This window comes from Vidua macroura, chromosome 3 (genome assembly GCF_024509145.1).
Source record: "Vidua macroura isolate BioBank_ID:100142 chromosome 3, ASM2450914v1, whole genome shotgun sequence".
NCBI classification, from domain to species: domain Eukaryota; kingdom Metazoa; phylum Chordata; class Aves; order Passeriformes; family Viduidae; genus Vidua; species Vidua macroura.
In genome coordinates, this window is record NC_071573.1 from 19,415,495 (window position 1) to 19,433,141 (window position 17,647).

Here is a 17,647-nt window from a genome sequence, read left to right on the forward strand (position 1 = left end):
ACACTGAGAGTTGCTAGTGAGCTCATTTATATTATTAAAAAAAAAAAAATCACAAATTATTCAAACAAAAAAGACCTTCTCTTTTACTTTTGGCATACAATTCACAAAAAAAAAAAATCATTTGAAGGTAATTTAATTCTATTCTAAAGCATAATGCTGAAACCCGAAAGAGTACAGTTTCCTTGTATTTGGGATGTATGATGTTATTTTCTACTTTTTAAAAATAGTTCAAAGAGCTCCTTTTCTATTTTTTTTTTCCCCTTAAATATGAAACTAATTCTTCAGCTCAAAGAAATATTTAGATCAGCCTTTTACTGCTGAGGAAATAGAAGGTAAGATCCAAAGCAAGCAATTCACATTTTGGAAGTATTTTACTAACTACATTCTGAACCACTTATGGAGTCTAGCTGAATTTTTTAAGCCTTGCTTTTTAGATAAACAAAACGAGAGCAGAAGAATTAATTTATGTTTACATTTATGAGAACAAACTAATAAAATCAAAAATATGACCCAGTAATGAAAATGCTCACCATTTAACACAGAATTCTGAAATCCAGACAGCTGTAGCTTTAGTCACACAACTGATAAGGTGCATCATATTATAATTTACCATTCCCAAAAAAAGTCAAGAGCATTTGTTTTCCATTTTGTTTTAAACTTAGTGAATGGTAGCATGACATTATAGCAAATATGAGGAAAGCCTATTTGACAGATTTTTTCCTTCCATTAAATGAAAAAAAAATTAAAATTAATCCCTGAAGAATTTTGATTTTTGAGGAAAACAAACAATAAAAAATGAAAACCAGCTTATTAATATACTACCTGCAAATATTTAGCAATTCCAACTGCATTGAGTAGCCCACCAATTTCCTTGGGAATGCTCTGAATGTAAACAAGTGGAATGAAGCCCATTGTTGCAAGAAATGTTCGGCATTTCTTGACTTAGTAAGTCAAGAAACATACAAAATATAATTTTCACATATTATTAACACTTATTTCCTGGGCAATCACTGACACCTAGCTCCTGCAACACATGTAGAGAGCAAAAAAATCTATGCAATACCATAAGCATTGTGTTAGACTAAAAAATATTGGATCTACTACACATGCACCACTGAACTTGGTTTCATTTTGGCATCTGCCTTCTACTGAAAAGTGCCTGAGATAAAGTGTTGTGTGGAGCAAAACCAATAAATGTGTACTCAGTGCATGAAGGTTTTCACTGACATGTATTGTACCTTTGACCACCTGTACTCAGCATTAAAGAATTAAAAAAAATCCCAGGATCAGAATACTTTCAGCAGATCAGTTTTGCTGTGACCTCTGTTAAAATACGTATGATGAATCAAAAAAAGAAAAATTAAAACACATTCAAAGTATAAGACTATCCTTTCTAACAGTTCTCCTTACTAGTCAATTATTTGCAATAAAGTTAACCACAGTTAGACTTCAGTCAAAGTCTAAGAATTTGGAAAAGAACTATATAAACTTGAATTATTTACATAGATATATATACACATGCATGGTGAGATATAGTTTAAGTTTAAACAGAAGATATCCTAAGTAAGCAAAAATGTCTAAGTAGTATTTGAAATCCATAATGACCTTAATTAGACTTTCCTCTCTGACATTTAAGAAAAGCATCAATAATAAAAAGCATAATAATAAAATAATCCCCTACAATACTAGTGCCTTAAGAATCATTCTTGGGTGGCCACTTGAAATAAAGCACAACAGTGTATGTTGCATTATCACCTATACCATGTTTCTTTTCTTCTTCTCCCTGTCATAACAAACTGATCTGTATGGCTCCTGATAAATAATATTATTTAGGTTTCATTATAGATGCAAAACCAGATGCAAATCCCAACATAGACATTTTCCAGTAATAGTCAATCATGATTTTATCAGCCATCATCCAGGTCCATACTTCTGTTTGGACTACTCACTTGTATATTTATTCTTTAATGTGTACAAACTCTCCAGAAAATGAGTAGCTCCAAATTCAGATGGCCAGTCCCAGTAAACAGAACTGTCATGGAGATTTGCTGTTATGTGTTGATAGATTCTAACTGGAGACAGAACACTTAGATGTTGTCTGCTGATTGTCATAAATGCTCAGAACATTTATGGACCTCAAGCTCAGTCATGTAAATCAGCATGGTCACAAATGTTATTGCCATATGAAAGCAAGCTCAAAAAGTATAAATGTTCAAAACCACAAAAAGATACTTTCATTGAAGTAGTGGCTTTTACAGTATAATTTCATTATATTTTCATTTGGGTCGTTGAGCTGCATCCAGTTGTTTATCTGTGAGCACTCTGTTTGCATGAACACAGACAATTGTAAAACTTATAAACCCTGACATTTGGTATTTTTCTTCCCTTGAATTGTTGTAGAAAAGATTCACTTAGCTTTCAACATTCCCATTCAACTGCAGCCCAAAGCACTAACAAGCCAGTCTGACTCATGTATGTGACAGTTATTCTCTAGCATTCTTTGCCTCTCTGTTTGAAAAAATTCTATATATCCAATTTTTTTTTCACTTTAAAACATATTAAGAAAACAGTCCCTGAAAAATGTTATTGTATGGCATTGATGGCTGATGAGGTTAACTGTTTGAGGCCCTTCTTGTTTAGTATTGATCCTCAGGAAAATTGCTATATCCCAGTCAGCAGTACTTAAGTGCTCTTCTATATTTTAATTCCACAGCTTTTGTTCCAAGAAAGAACTTAATTTTGAAACAACGAACACATGTGCTACATGAGCCTGAATAAATATAAATAAATTATAAATTTAGAAACATTAAAATTTTGCACTGACCTAATGTAGCTGAGGTCCTTGAAAGTTATTTATCATTATGTGACTTAATACAGGTAGAAACTCATAAAAGTCTACACCCTGCTTCTTTCTGGAGTAATGAGATGCAAAATTCCTTGTTATGAGCTCAGAAGAAACCTTTTCTGATAGTGTAATGCACTATGTATTGTGCCACGTAGATAAAAAGGAAAAACATTAATACACTTTTTAGTCACATTTCTGAAATCAGGCCTCCCAGATGTATGCTATAATGCAATTGTACGCAGATAGTACATTCCTAGTTTTCCTTTGCATAATCATAATGAAAAATTTAATCAACCATTAATCCATTACTATTTATAACCTATTCCTATTTATAAGACTGCCGTTTCCATGGCAAAAAGGTAAAAATCTTAGGAAATAAGATTTGTGACTGTGGTCTTAGAAAACCCAAACCATTTTCAAAACCCCAGTTTCTCTATACAAAGTAAGCAGCAAACAAGACCACAGTGGAAAATTAATGTGACAGTTTTTTTACAACAATTCATTGAAAGCACTTATTTAAATCAACATATAGATTATTTAAGTATGTCTGCACAAAATCACTGGAAGTCAGTCATCTTTTGAAGATTAAAAAGGCTTCTTTTTACACTTTCTGTCAGGGTAAAAAGAAACTAACTAATAACAGCATTTAATTCTGCATATAATGAAAAAGAAAGGTACTTTTCTTTCTATGGCTAGCCTAGTGCTAATCTGCAATGTTATTTGTGCATTTGACTCTCGTGTTTGGGCAGATGATAAATATATATTAAGTCCATAGGAACTGCGGGGACATTTCTGGTTAGGAGAATATACTGATATCTGCTGATGTAAATAATAATGACAACAATCTACATGAGAAATTCAAGGTTCAACGTAGCAGCTTGTCCTCATGTCTCTAGACTCTCCTGTATGTCAGTGGAAATTGTTAGCCCTGGTAGTTGTCCTCTGGAGCAGTCCCTTGAGAAATTAGTACTGTTAACGTACTAATCAAACAAAATTAGGCAGCTATTTCTTTCTTTATAGACTTGAGGTACAGTAATTAAATAGGTCCATACTACAGACTCAATTTTTCAAGCCTAGAAATTGAAATCAGTTATTGTGAACATTTAGACCTGAGTAAATACATCATATTTAGAAAGTTTCTATATGCTGTACTCATCTGTTACCAAAAGCTACAGAATGTTACAATATTTACATGAATTAATAGAATATTTCAACAGCATGTTCAGTTAAAAAAAAAAGGACTATTTGGCTTTCAAGACATTGATTAATTGTGGATTCGAAATGCGAGATTTCTTTTGGTTCATGTCAAACTAATGCTGCAGTGGGATACATAGCACAGGAATATTTTTTGAAATCTACTCAGATTGCATATCCAGTTTTGAGAGCGACTGTTTTTCATTCTGCCCTATTATACAACACTTCTTTTTGCCTGGCATTTGACAGGCATCCCCATCCTTTGCGTTTACTTCACTTCCTCAGTGCTGAGGCTGCAAAAACACAGCCAGCAGCCTCATAGAGCTTTTCATGGAAATCTGCCATTCTAAACTAGCACCTAACGCCACTTTATTATTCACAAGGAAGTTTAAAACTCTGAAATGAATTTAAATATTTATGCCAATAAAGAAATTGATGAAAAGTATAATAATGAAAGAAGAAAATGAAAACAGTGTAGAGACATTACTGAAGTAGCTCTTCTTGGGAAAGCTCCGATGCTCTTTGCTTGCCAGTCACCAGCGCCAACTCATCCTTCAAATCCTGAATCTCCTTTTTCAGCTGGACAATCATCTGCAAACAGCAAGGCATAAACCAAGCATTACCTACAAATTAATAGTTTATGATTTTTTTCAGTAGAAGGTTGAGTTTAGGTAAATATAATTTAGTTTTCTCCTTTTTTAAAAAATATGTCTTTTCTAAAAACTGTCAAAATGCCTTTAATGCACGAAGCAGCTTTTTTTTCTCTTTTTCCATTTATAACCCCAAGAAAAGTCTTCCAAATACAGTAAATTCCTGTGTTAGAATACTTGGCTGTACAGAAAGAGTTCAAAAGATATTTTGCAAAAGAGAAATATTATTTAACATAGCAATAAAAAGTTTTTCTGACTCATTAGTTTTGCCTCTTAATAGTGAAAACACATTTAAGAACTGACATCTTTGTTAGAGTAAGGCAACTACACAACAAAAGTGATTTTTTTGCCTTCCCTTATAGAAACAGAAATTTCAAAGCAATATCAATTTTAATCTCTACCTTTTTTTCTTTTTCATATGGCATTTCACTATTATTGGAATTACTGTATGCTATACTTGTAGGATGCATCAGTTGCTAGCAACAAACTGATGGCATAAAGCAACATAATGAAATGAAATTGTATTAATCAATAGTAATGTGATAATATTACATGGAAAACTTAACTAGATATTTAAATTCTAGGAAGTCATTGTCAGAATTTGCACTTTGGGAATAAATGTCTGTATAAAACCAAATTTTACAAATCATTAAACTCTCAAAGCCAAGTTGTAAAGCAGGGCAATATGCAAATACCTAAGCCTAAGATATGAATGAGTGCATTCTTGGACACTTTATGGTTGATCATTTAATGAAACCTCCCTTTATATGGCTCAAATGCATCAGTAGGCCAGTGATATTTTTAGGTGGATTTGCATACACTGATTCCATATGCAAAATAAGTTTCCAAAAGAAGAATGTTTTTAAGGAAAATAAATCAGTTTTGATTGCATCCACTTCCCAGTAATGAGATTCTCAGTAATCATTACTTCCCAGTAATGATTCTCATTACTTCCCAGTAATGAGAAAGAAATCAATGACACTGGATATTAAAGCTCCTTCAAACATTTCTATTTCTTTTAATCGATAAATTTTATTATAACTTCCTAAGTTTTTACTTTGAAAATCAAATTATTTTAAATGTGCATATGATTACTTCTTTTAACTCTAAACCTATAGTTTACAGGGTATTTTTACAATAAAGTTATGGTTTTTTTACAATAAAGTATGAAAGTCTAACATACTATTTTATTTAATAGTCTATTAAAATTATGAGTGTTAGAGAAATTGTAAGAACGCTTAGAGGATGTTGCAGGCCAAACATTTTACCCTAATTTTATGTTGCCCCATTCTAGTGCCACACTCTGATGTAGTTTGTGGCCAGCTGCTGAGTCAATAAAATTAAATTTGGTGCTGGAGTGGAAAATGGTAGACAGTTGAATCACAGTAACATTTCTGTTCAATGTTCAAATTTGTTAGGATGATTAGCTTCAATCTGACAACAACAGAAATCCCAATTTCAAGACGGATAGAAGATTCATTTTCAAATATTATTAAGACAAACAAAAATCTACAGAAGAAAAATAACTTAATTTCTATTTTTACATGAACACCAGAAGAGATCACGTTTAATTCAAGACCCTGGTTTTCAGTTTAAATTATGTCCTTTAGCCATGAGTGAGAGAGGTTCAAAGATGAGTCACTTAAAAGTACAACAGGTACAAATTTATTTTCTTGGTAAGATAAAATGTCAGGAATACTCCATTATGAAGAATAAAGTTTACACAACAAACTGACTTAGATCCACCAAGAGGTATTGTGAACCCCCTTTATAAAGCATGCATTCAACTCACAGATGATAGATATTGACAATAAATTGTATTTTTATGTTTCATAAAATTAATATTATTTTATTACAAAAAAATTTTATTTTTATGAAGAAAGTCTAAAATCCAGCACTTTGAATAATAGGGTTGCACCCTGGGAATATACTTAGGATAGGCAACAAATTCCATAATGAGCACAGGGCCATATAAATTCAAAGTACTTGTGTTCCCCTGCCTTTTCCACCAGAGGGGATGGTTTTCTAACTCTCATGTGTCCACTTTTGCTTTACTTGCTAAATGATCCTGCAGAGCGAGACATACCAAACTCGTGGAGTATAGCTCCACAGGATGTAGTAAATGTTCAGAAGCCTGCATGTGCTTTACCTCAATCAAAGCTTTCTGTGGCCACGGAAGAAATGTTTTGCATGATTTGCTACTAGAAAGTCTATGTAGAAAAGAGAACAGACAGAAATAAAGAAATTGTTCAATGCCTATTGGTTTGGGGTTTTTTTGCCTTTTTTTAGAACTCTGTGATACTATTGTTGTTAGAAACTGCTTGCAAAGAAAAATAAAAATAATAACAATGAAAAAGAAAACCAGCTGAAAACCTGACAAGGATCATCTATTCCCTTTGAAAGTCAAGAAGAAGAGACAATAAAAAATAAAGGCACAATTATTAACAGTAACTGAAATATGCTAATTACCATCAAGTAACAATGAACAAAATCACTAGCTTCATAATTAGCTATTTCTGTCTCCTTTGCTTGTTTCCCTCTTTTTTTGCTAATGGTAACTTTACAGAGTTCTTTCTTCTTATCTAAAATATTCCTTGAATCAATTTCCATGAAGGACTTGGTATATTTCTCAGCTTTTGAATATACAAATTGTTTCAGTGTAGCTGTGTGCCTTCATGAAGCAACTAGCAATCTTAGTACATTCTTAGAGTTTTAGAACCACCAAATGATCTGTGACTATGATTTAGGAATTATTACATTAAAAAAAGAACACTAAGATGATAATGAAAGTGACCATTTCTCCTTGATGCTTTAAGAATTGAGAAAGCCTTTAGAGATTTGATAAAGATCCACTTAAATATAATTGCATCCAAAAGAAAAAAAGTTAAAGTGTCAGTTATTTTAAAGAAAAAAAGTTGGAGCTTGCATCTGAAAACAATTTAATGGGACGTTTCAGTATAAAATCCCCAACATCACTTTGACTGCTATTGATTAATAAAACTTAAACCAAGGAATCTCCTTCCCTCTTCCCCAGACAGTTCTCACCAATCTGGGGTCAATTTCTTCATTAAGAACTGCTTCATTCTTAATAAGAGCAACTCGCTGTGCAAATCTGCAGGTTGATATAGATTCCTGGAAGAAAAAATTTAAAAAAATGAGAGAGAGGAGAGAATTCCAATTACCTTTGCACCAGGTAAGTAGCCAGACTTCTAATGAAGCCATTAAACTATATTTCCATTTTTTGAGTATATTACAGAAATATTCTATCATTTCCCATTCCAAAGTAACAATATTAAAGGGAAATTAGGTTAGCATATTAATGACAGGAGCACATACAACTGTTAAATCAGGACATATTTTACAAATACAGTTTATCCCCTGACAAACTGTGTTTCAGGTAAGTCCCCAGCTGGAACTGTAGGATAACAAAGTCATGCTACTCAGAAGACAATAACCTTTGAATGACGAGAAAAAGAGAAAATTAATAGAAGTCGCGTTTTTGTTGTTGTTATTTTGGTTTTGGTTGGTTGGTTGGTTTTTTGGTGAAAACGGGACTAGGTAATTTATGTAAAAGGAGCTAGGAAAAAAAGATGGAGGGAAGAATAGTGGAAATCCAGCACTACTGAGAAACAAGCTAGGAGACTTGAAACTGAGAAGCATACAGGGGAGCTGTGATACCAGATAAAAATCTGTCAGATGAGCGAAGACAGGGATCAGCAAGAATGAAAGGCAGAACAAGAAAAGATACAAGATTGAGTTTGTTGGGGAAACTCTGTGATAGTCTTTGTGTACTCCCATCTAGTGCACAGAGACAAAGCAAAGATGCTGATATATATTGTTCTCACATTCCATATCAGCTTATATTTAAATGCCAGACCCTGCTATAAGACATATATTTAATGAAAAAAACACAGCAATTATCTCCAGTTCAGTCAAGTAATAAAACATAGAATGCCAGGCAGCAATACTCTTAGAAATTCAAATGATGCTTGAGAAACTGTATGATAAACCCTTATGGGATATGGCAGCCTGCATTTAAAAGAGAATTTGTACCAGAGACCCTAATTTAATACACTACTGTAACAGAACTGATTTTCAGAATGGAAGTAATTCCGTAGTTTTCAGTCCTCCAATATAAGAAAATACCAGCTGAAGATTTATGTTCATTCACCTTTTTCCACGCAACTTCTGTCTCCTTAAGTGCTTGGAGGTTTTGCTTTGGAACCCTGAATAAAGGTTACATGAGGAAAGATGATTCTTGCTAAAGACACAGTACATACTGTGGAAAGGAAAGGAAGGCCTTAGAATTAAGAGAATTGCACACTGTTGGGCTCTTGGGCTCTATGTCTGCCTCTGCTTTTCCTTAGCAATGATGATCAGCCAATGTGATTTTAATTAAGTTCTATATGTATAGTAAGTACAGTTTTATATACAGTACACATGCATACATTTCCACTGGATTTCTTAGCCCTGTTTAGTGTGCAGCACCTCAGGGCTTTACAAGAATTAATCAATTAACCTTTTTTGCTGCAAATATGTGGAATGATTACACTTAACAGAATGGAAACTGAATTCAAAAGTACCAAAATGTTATACTCAATAGTTGTCATTTTGTGATCTGCTGTTCAAAACCGCTTCCATTCTGCTTCAGTTACAGCTATATTGAGTAATGTATCTACAATTCAGAATCAACATCTTCATCCAAGCACTCCAAAAAACTAGCACAAAAAATCTGACATAGTGACTTAAGAAATTCTGTACAAACTCATTGGTAGAAGTAGGAATATAATTTAGTTATCTAGGATAATAATCTATTTGTCCTCTTCATATGAGCGCCCTTTCTCACTCTGAATTTTCTGCTTCATTGTTTTCATTACAAGAAACAACACTAGGTCCTTCAGAAAGTGGCTTTTATTATACAACTTCAATTCATACTGTGGGTAGTTCTATCTTGTGCATTGTTTGTGAGTGAAATGTGCACCCAATGGAAAAAACAAACCAACATGCAACCCTAACATAGCTATGGATAATGACTCATACACCTATCCTAATTCTGGCATTTTGTGATGATTAGCAATTTACTTATCTTTTTATAGTATTCAGACATATTAGCTTATCATCCACCTTTATTATTTGGACATTTCAGGTTTTGGGGAGCAAGTTGTTTTGTTGGTGTTGGGTTTTTTTTGCTTGCTTGCTTTTCGTTTTTGGGTTTTTTTGGTGGTGGTTTTTTTTTTTTTTTTGGTTTTATTTTTGTTTTGTTTTTTTTTTTTGCTTTATTTTATTTTTGGGAGGACTGAAGAATAATATCTGTTGTGTAAATAGTATACATTAAAGCAAGAACATGAAAATTTTCATAGCTTGTTCTGGATAATTGCTTGATCTAAATATTTCCAAAATAGAAATCTAGAACACAGTGTGAGATACACCTGATGAATTGATATATGAAAGGCTTCTGATCTCACAGAGCTTAAAATAAAATTAACAAACTTACCCAGCTGCCTTTGTAACCAGACAATATGTTTGCATAATTATGTTTGCAAGTCTGAACAATACGTTTTCATTTAATAGCAAAGTCCACTTTTCTAAAGGAAAAGTCTACAACTAGATGAAGTATGGTTTGAGTATAATATTTTCCACTGTATTTCAGAAAACAGTCTTAGACTAAATAGTTTTTCTTTTCTTGTTTATTCATATTAGAATGCTTTTATGTTAGGAAAAGCAGGAAATAGATTATAAGTGGCTTTGAGCAGTGTTCTATATACTCACATTGCTACATGTTCTAGTATAAAATAGACTAGACTATTTCAGTTGGAAGAGTCCTACAATGATCAGCTTGTCCAACTGCCTGACCAAGTTAAAGCATGTTGTTCAGGGCATTGTCCAAACACCTCTTAAACACTGACAGGCTTGAGGCATCAACCACCTCTTCAGCCTGGTCCAGTGTTTGACCATCCTCTCAAAGAAATGCTTCCTAATGTCTAGCCTGAACATATCTTTGAGAAACCTATGTCCCCAGGCATATCTTTGAACTACACACATCCTATCACTAGGTACCAGAGAGAAGAGCTCAAAACTTCCCTCTCCACTTTCCCTCCACAGGGGGATGCAGAGAGGAATGAGGTCATCCTCAGCCTTCTTTGCCCCAAACTAGACAAGCCCAAATTTCCTCAGTTGCTCCTCACAGGACATTTTTTTCCAAACTTTAGTCAGCTTTGTTGCCCTCCTCTGGCTGTACTCAAGGATCTTCACATCCTTCTTAACCTGTGGGGCCCAGAACTGCACACAGTGCTCAAGGTGAGAACGGCAGAGAGCAGGATAATCACACCTCTTTTGACCTGCTGGTTGTGCTGTTTGATGCATCCCAGGATGTGGCACCCTCTTGGGTGCTTGGGCTCACTGCTTATCTGACCAGCACCCCTGGATCCATTTCTGCAGGGCTGCTTTCCATCCACTGGTCTCCCAAGTTATGCTTGTGTTGGGCATTACTCCACTATAAGTGCAGAACTCTTGTTAAATTTCATCCTATTAACCACAGTCTAATGCTCCAATATATCTAGATTCCTCTGCAAGGCCTTCTGTCCCTCAAGAGAATCAACAGCATCTCCCAGTTTGGTATCATCAGCAAACTTGCTAATGGGCCGTTCAACTCCTGTATCCAGATCATTGATGAATGTATTGAACAGAACTGGCCCTGGAACTGAACCTTGAGGAATATCATTGCTGATCAGTCTCCAGACAGATGTAACCCCATTCACTACAGCCCTTTGATAAAAACTACAGACCTATTTGTAAAAAAAGAGAAGACATCACTACACATAATTCCAGTGCAGGAAATTGGTGACAGGACACAAAATATTTGAAAAATTTCCATAAATCCTAAACTACCCCCCCCAAATTCCCTTTCTTTCCTAGTGAACTCTCCATTTGTCTACCATAATCTATAAAATCTTGACTCCAAAGAAGTCTAACAGAAGTTCTGCCAAGGTTTTCAGTGGAAATGCACTTTTATAACTCAAAAATTTATTCACCAGGAAATCAGTAAATTGAAAAAAAGAGTAGTTCATTACTAGGTGCAAGTCATTTCCCAACTGCTGCTTGACTTGAGATTACATAAAGAAAAGCACATTTTTTCTAAAGGATTTGTTTTTATCCTACAGTAATTTTAACTGATTATCTATTTCTATTCTAAATTATCTCCTAGAAACAAAATTAAAATGTCCTTTTAAAAGGATAAGAATAAAAGCTTACACACTTCAATTTTTAACTATATTAAGAATCAAAAGAGCAGGATCTATAGAGAAGTGACAAGGTTTTTGTTCAAGATAGAAATAACATACATCTATGTTTCTTTTGTCCATAGCAAGCATTGCTATCATGGTAGTCATGCAGTTTCCTCCCAGGCTGTCTCTTAGCACTGAGGTCATCATAGAGTTTCGGTAAGGAATGTGGGACCGGTTTTTCTCTGCAAGGGCAATTATTACCTGAAACAATAGCAAAAATAAAAGATTTAAATTTATATGTCTCCTAATGTTTGAAACATAAAGAACATATCCAACATATAAAACATATGAAGAACAAATCCAATCTGCTCAGGAACTTTTGACACAACAGAACTGGGATGCTTATGCACCCCACTGTTAGCTGCAAACCCACTGGCTTTATTGAAAGAATTCCAAGTTAAATTTCAGTATGTTTATATGTCTCTGTAGGAGCTGGACCTGAAAGACCAAATACATTAAATTTTATCATGCCCTAGCCTTACAGTCTTTCAGCAACATGGAAACCGAACATGATAAACTCAAACCCACAGATTTTCCTAAGACACAGGAACTTAATGAAAATCTTCCTCATACTTTTTTGTAATGACTACAAAATATGGATAGTATTAAAGTAAAAACTTCCTCAATATTTACTAAAGCATGCTTTAAAAATTACACATTCTTAAAACATGCACTACTTACATAGGCCAATACATTTATTTCTGAGAAAATGTCTTGGAAAGCAAAGCACAAATAAAAGAGTGCATGATTACAATGTACGGCTGGAAAGAAATGATTCAGTTTAGAATATATATGCCTAGGCCAAAAAGGAAATTGTACACCTACTATTCTCAGTTTCCCTCCTCAGCTGTTTACATTATGGGACCTAATTATTAAATAAAAAGCTAGATTACCCTGTCATGTCCTGTGATATAAAAGATGTGAACTGTTATCCAGCCAAGCACTGTACTGAAAAACTTTAGCTATATGAGTTGTGCAAGCTCTCCTAAATGATTAGGAGTTGGTTTTTCTTTAATAAATGTTACATATCAGTGTATATTTTGTTTATGCTACAATTAAAAAAATCGCTATATTAGAAAATTTAGTAGCGACTTTTTTGTGGCATTAGTTTCTCTTAATGGTCTTCAGAAAGTTAAAACTATAAATCATACACTGGCAGCCCTGAGAGACACAAATGCATGATAAGAAAATTACTGTTTTGTAAAGGAATCTGGAAACCCATTCCTGGATCAAGGTTTTCAAATCTCATATGTTACAACTTGTTATATAGAAACATGTTAAAGCTTTATAGCTTTATAATATTGCATAGAAACCTCACAGTAGTCTGGCACATACATTAATAACCACATTCCCTGCCTCTTCTACACAGAGACTATAATCAGAATAGACAAGATGAGAAAAGAGTCAGAGAGAAGATATGTTATTTCCATTAAAAATGGCAACATTGTTATGGGGAAGTTAATTTTTTCTGAAGTCCATGCAGGAAGTCAGCAGCCCAGTTAGAATCTGAACCCTCTCACACTAACGCTGAAAAGCTGTGACCAGCAATCACAATGCAGAACTCATTGCACTGTCATGTGACAGTCCCATAACACAAACTGTTTTAGTCTAAAGTCCCATTAGTAAAAATTCATCTTAATCACTAAATCAATCTTTACAATCCAATCAAGTAATCTGGAATAGAAAGAGGAGAATCTGAAGGAGAAGGAAGTAATATACTTTGACAAAGTTACAAAGACCACCTGCATAGAAGCTGAACCTGGATTCTCTAAGAGGCACCAAATGTGATAATCAGAAAATTGTCTCATTAAAGAAGGTGTTATTATCCTTTAGATATAAAAAGATGTTTTTTAATACCTGTAATTTTTAGCTTAACAATGCCACTAAAGCAGAAAGTTACATTTTGAGTGGATCAAACAAACTACTTTAAGCTCTAGCTGCTGTCAGAACTCTTGTCACTTTTTGTAAAAGTGAATCCTATATGAAACATCAATCACTCACAAATAACTTGTTTGTACTCACAGGTACAATTGTACTCACAGGTACAATCACTCACAAATAACTCCACTGACACATGTGGAAACACTGTTAGCACAACAGAAAGTGCAAGTCTTGCAAGTGATTCTGACATGATCTTAAGTGTGCCCAAGAGTCCCTGTCTCCGTCCACATCCTTTGTGCAAGGAACAGATTTGCACCAGTATCTCATGCCATCATGTTCTCAGAGAATCCTCAAGAGATGGGCATTTTGGTGTGCATCACTTGCAGAAACAGAGCTGTCAGGTACACCTCTAGCTGCTGTTTAGGGTATCACATGCTCTGAAGCCATATTCCTGCTTCAGAAGGCTTCTTTTTGTTTCCATCCTACTTCCCACTTCCAGTGGAGTTTAGAACATTAAACTGTGGTCTTTGCAGAAAAAAAACAACCAACCAACAAAACAAAGCAAAAAAAAAAAAAAAAAACAAACAAAACAAAAAACAACCCAAACAAACAAACTATTAAAAAACCCCTTTGGTAAATTTGGGCAGCAACCATCCATTAATGGATAAAATCATTCAACATTCTGTAAATGGAACACATGTTAGAAGACAGTTAACAAACACATTTGTTAAAGCAATGAGAGCATTATAACCTGGGTTTTCTTGGGGAAATAATTCCATCATAGTGTCAAATCACATGGCACTATAACTTAATTTGCAACTCTAAATTTGGTCCAGGATCCTCTATATTTCTATCATAATGGAACATCTACATTGTTATGCACAGTTACATTGCAGTTGTAATTCCAGAATGCACTTGTACATCTCAGACAATAAAAGCTACCCAGATACAGTACTAAGGACTTCCAAATTCCTGCTATCATTTCAGACCAGCTGCATAAAACTATCTTCGTTTTTCTCTAGATCTAGAGGCTGCTTGGAGTAAAAGTGCAGTGGATTTGTTTGAAGACTTTTTTAACTGTGGATATTTAACAAGTAGATCAAGTGTGGTAACACAGAACTGTATTCTTACTGTCATCTCAATACAAATAATTTGACTATTTTACTGTGAAAAGTATTTCAAAATGGCAACACTAGTATTTCAAAATCAACACTAGACTACCAATAGATAGCTAAAGAGTTGAGAATTTAAATAAGCTGATTTTGAGGTATTTGTGCACTTTAATATTATTCACTGCAAGTTCAGAATTGAATGGTTCAATTCCCACAGATTTGAGGAAAAACCATATTTTTACTGTCTTTGATGGACTTTTATTCAATATTAGAAAACCTTACATTTGATACACAATCCCAGACAGAATCCAACATGCCTATTTCCAACAGTATTTCTCTAAAATAGGAATTAAAAGATGCATAGAAAAATAATATTTTTCCCTGCTAGATACATAAAAATCATACAATAAATAAGTAAATAAAGAAGATCATGAGTATAATTTTTATGGTTCTGAAGACGTCCATTTTAGAGTCACTGATCTTTATCACTTCCCTTGAGTACAACTCAAATACAGACATTAATCTTCAAGGTAAAATTTAAACAAATGAGCAGCATGGAAAAAATCTGATGTGATAGTAAATGACTGACTGCCACCTGCTGTACTTTAAGCTTCTTCTTTTGACAGATGAAATATCCCTGATCATAAATTAAACGAAATCCAAGAGATTAGTTTTTGTTAACAGAAAAACATGTAACTCCCAGCTGAAAAATATTCTTCCCAGCAAGTAGAAGAGTTATATTCGCTAATCATTATTATAAAGAATTTTCACATATACACACCCACAAAATTTTCAGGTTTTATGATCTCCTCAAAAGTATATTTTAATAAACGGCACCTGTACTGTAAGGCAAAGTACAGATTTGAATTTTAGAGTTAAGCCTTTTTTCTTCTCCCTATCCTCCTTAATTGTCACCCTAAATGACAGCCTCACAGACCTGCTTTGTTTCTACATAAAAATTTTTAAAGACGCCTTAGGAGAAAATACTGTATTGTCCATCAGAATTCCCAAAATAATTAATTTCTAGCAACAGGAACAGTGTTTGCTGTACTGTTAAAACAATATTAAATATTCAGTCTTAGGAAGAAATTAATTTTTCTTACAGGTGCAGGATCTGAAATGGACACTTGAAAATCTTCAGTGATTGCAACTTAATAGCACAGCATTCACAAAAGAGATTTCTTTCATTGCCAAGTGTTTCTTACTCTAACCTGCTAAGCATCATAAACATCAACCATATAAAACATCATGGTGGATCAGAGAGAGATGTATATTAAAGCCTTAAAATATTTTTTAAATATAGTATTAAATAATTGTTTTAATAATTAATTTAATAATTATCTAATTATTGTAAAACACATATTATTAATAATAATCATCATAATTAACCAAATATTTTTACTGGAAATCTCCGAAGTTTCCTTTCACTCCTGCTGCTGAAGTGGTATTTTTTTGGGGTTTTTTTTTTTTTATTTTTTTAAATGAATAAGGTTAGTTAGGAGCAATCTATTTGCTCAATATTTGACTTCTCCAAAGGGGAAAACCAAAAAGCAACAGTGAAAGAAGGATAGGGACTTTAGTACACCTTAAATTATGAGGCTAAATCTTTTTAGTAACAGCTGAATGGCAAAGCTTTGTGGAGATTTAATAATAACAAGAATAACAGTAATAATAATAACAATATTTATTTGCATATTATTATACTGCATCTATGAGTACTATTGGTATAAATCCAGTTATGGCAGTCAATCCATAAATACATTACCAATGATAACTTCTGTCTCAAAAAGATCAAAGATTTAAATTGATAGAGGAATAAAACAACACATGAGAGAACAGCCCAATAATTTACCATATTACAATGTTTGAATCAAATAAAGCTCAAACACGTTATTTTCAGTGATACATCCTGATCCCAGGTGTGGAAGGGGAAGAAGATTATGAAGCATATTTTTAGGAGAAACATAGCTGAAATCTTGTAAACATCTTTAGTATTCCAAAGAAAACAAGAAAACTATTTTGGAAATACTACCCTGTATACCTACTATAATCTTACTGCTTAATTGTTAAGTTTGCCCTAAATTAAAATATTTTATTTTAAAGGAAGACATACCAATTCAATGATTTAGAAAACCATGCAATAAATATCCTAAGACTAAGTAAATACTGGAATAAAGTTTTCCAAAACATTCCACATTGTTAAACAGGAATTTAGTAAAGGGAGAAATGTTTTACTTTTTTTCAATTTTACCTGTTCCAAATAATGTAATGACAAGTTGATATATTTGGCTTCTGTCAGTAAGTGGCCTCCAATTCCAGTCTTTGCAACACGTTCTGATCCAGCAAGGTCTACTAAATGCAACTTGGAGCGTCGGATCACTGCAGATCCAGGTTCCTTGCTGGAGATGTGAATCGTGAAAATGCAGTGAGATCGGCTTGAGGCTTGATTCATTGGTGTCTACAGTGACAGGAAAAAAAGAACTCTCAGTGTTCAGTGGATAAATAAATATAGCTTTTTATAGCTCAGTAATCTGGCAACTGAAATAATCTATCCCTGTGGAAACCCAGGGCACTGGGAATATTTCTCTGTCTGCTCTGGGGTGTCCTGACCCCCAGGGGAGCACTGAATTTGACCCTCATTCATGGAGAAAACTTCCAAAGTCTCAAGGTAAACAAGAAACT

At 33.8% G+C, this 17,647-nt stretch overlaps 1 protein-coding gene across 5 annotated transcripts in view; it reads right to left on the reverse strand.

The window, feature by feature from the left end:
- The window catches only part of KIF6 (kinesin family member 6), a 159,418-nt gene that overhangs the window by 107,023 nt on the left and 34,748 nt on the right, over nt 1–17,647 (reverse strand). For all 5 annotated transcript variants that reach the window (XR_008436374.1, XR_008436373.1, XM_053973890.1 and 2 more), the window contains exons 7-10: nt 17,217–17,423; nt 12,030–12,173; nt 7,735–7,821; nt 4,527–4,630 (exon numbers count right to left, since the gene is read on the reverse strand). Coding sequence is in view for 3 of the 5 variants with exons in the window: in XM_053973890.1 (XP_053829865.1) it covers nt 4,527–4,630; nt 7,735–7,821; nt 12,030–12,173; nt 17,217–17,423 (542 nt within the window). In the remaining 2 variants the exon portion in view is untranslated. The remainder of the gene's footprint in view (nt 1–4,526; nt 4,631–7,734; nt 7,822–12,029; nt 12,174–17,216; nt 17,424–17,647) is intronic.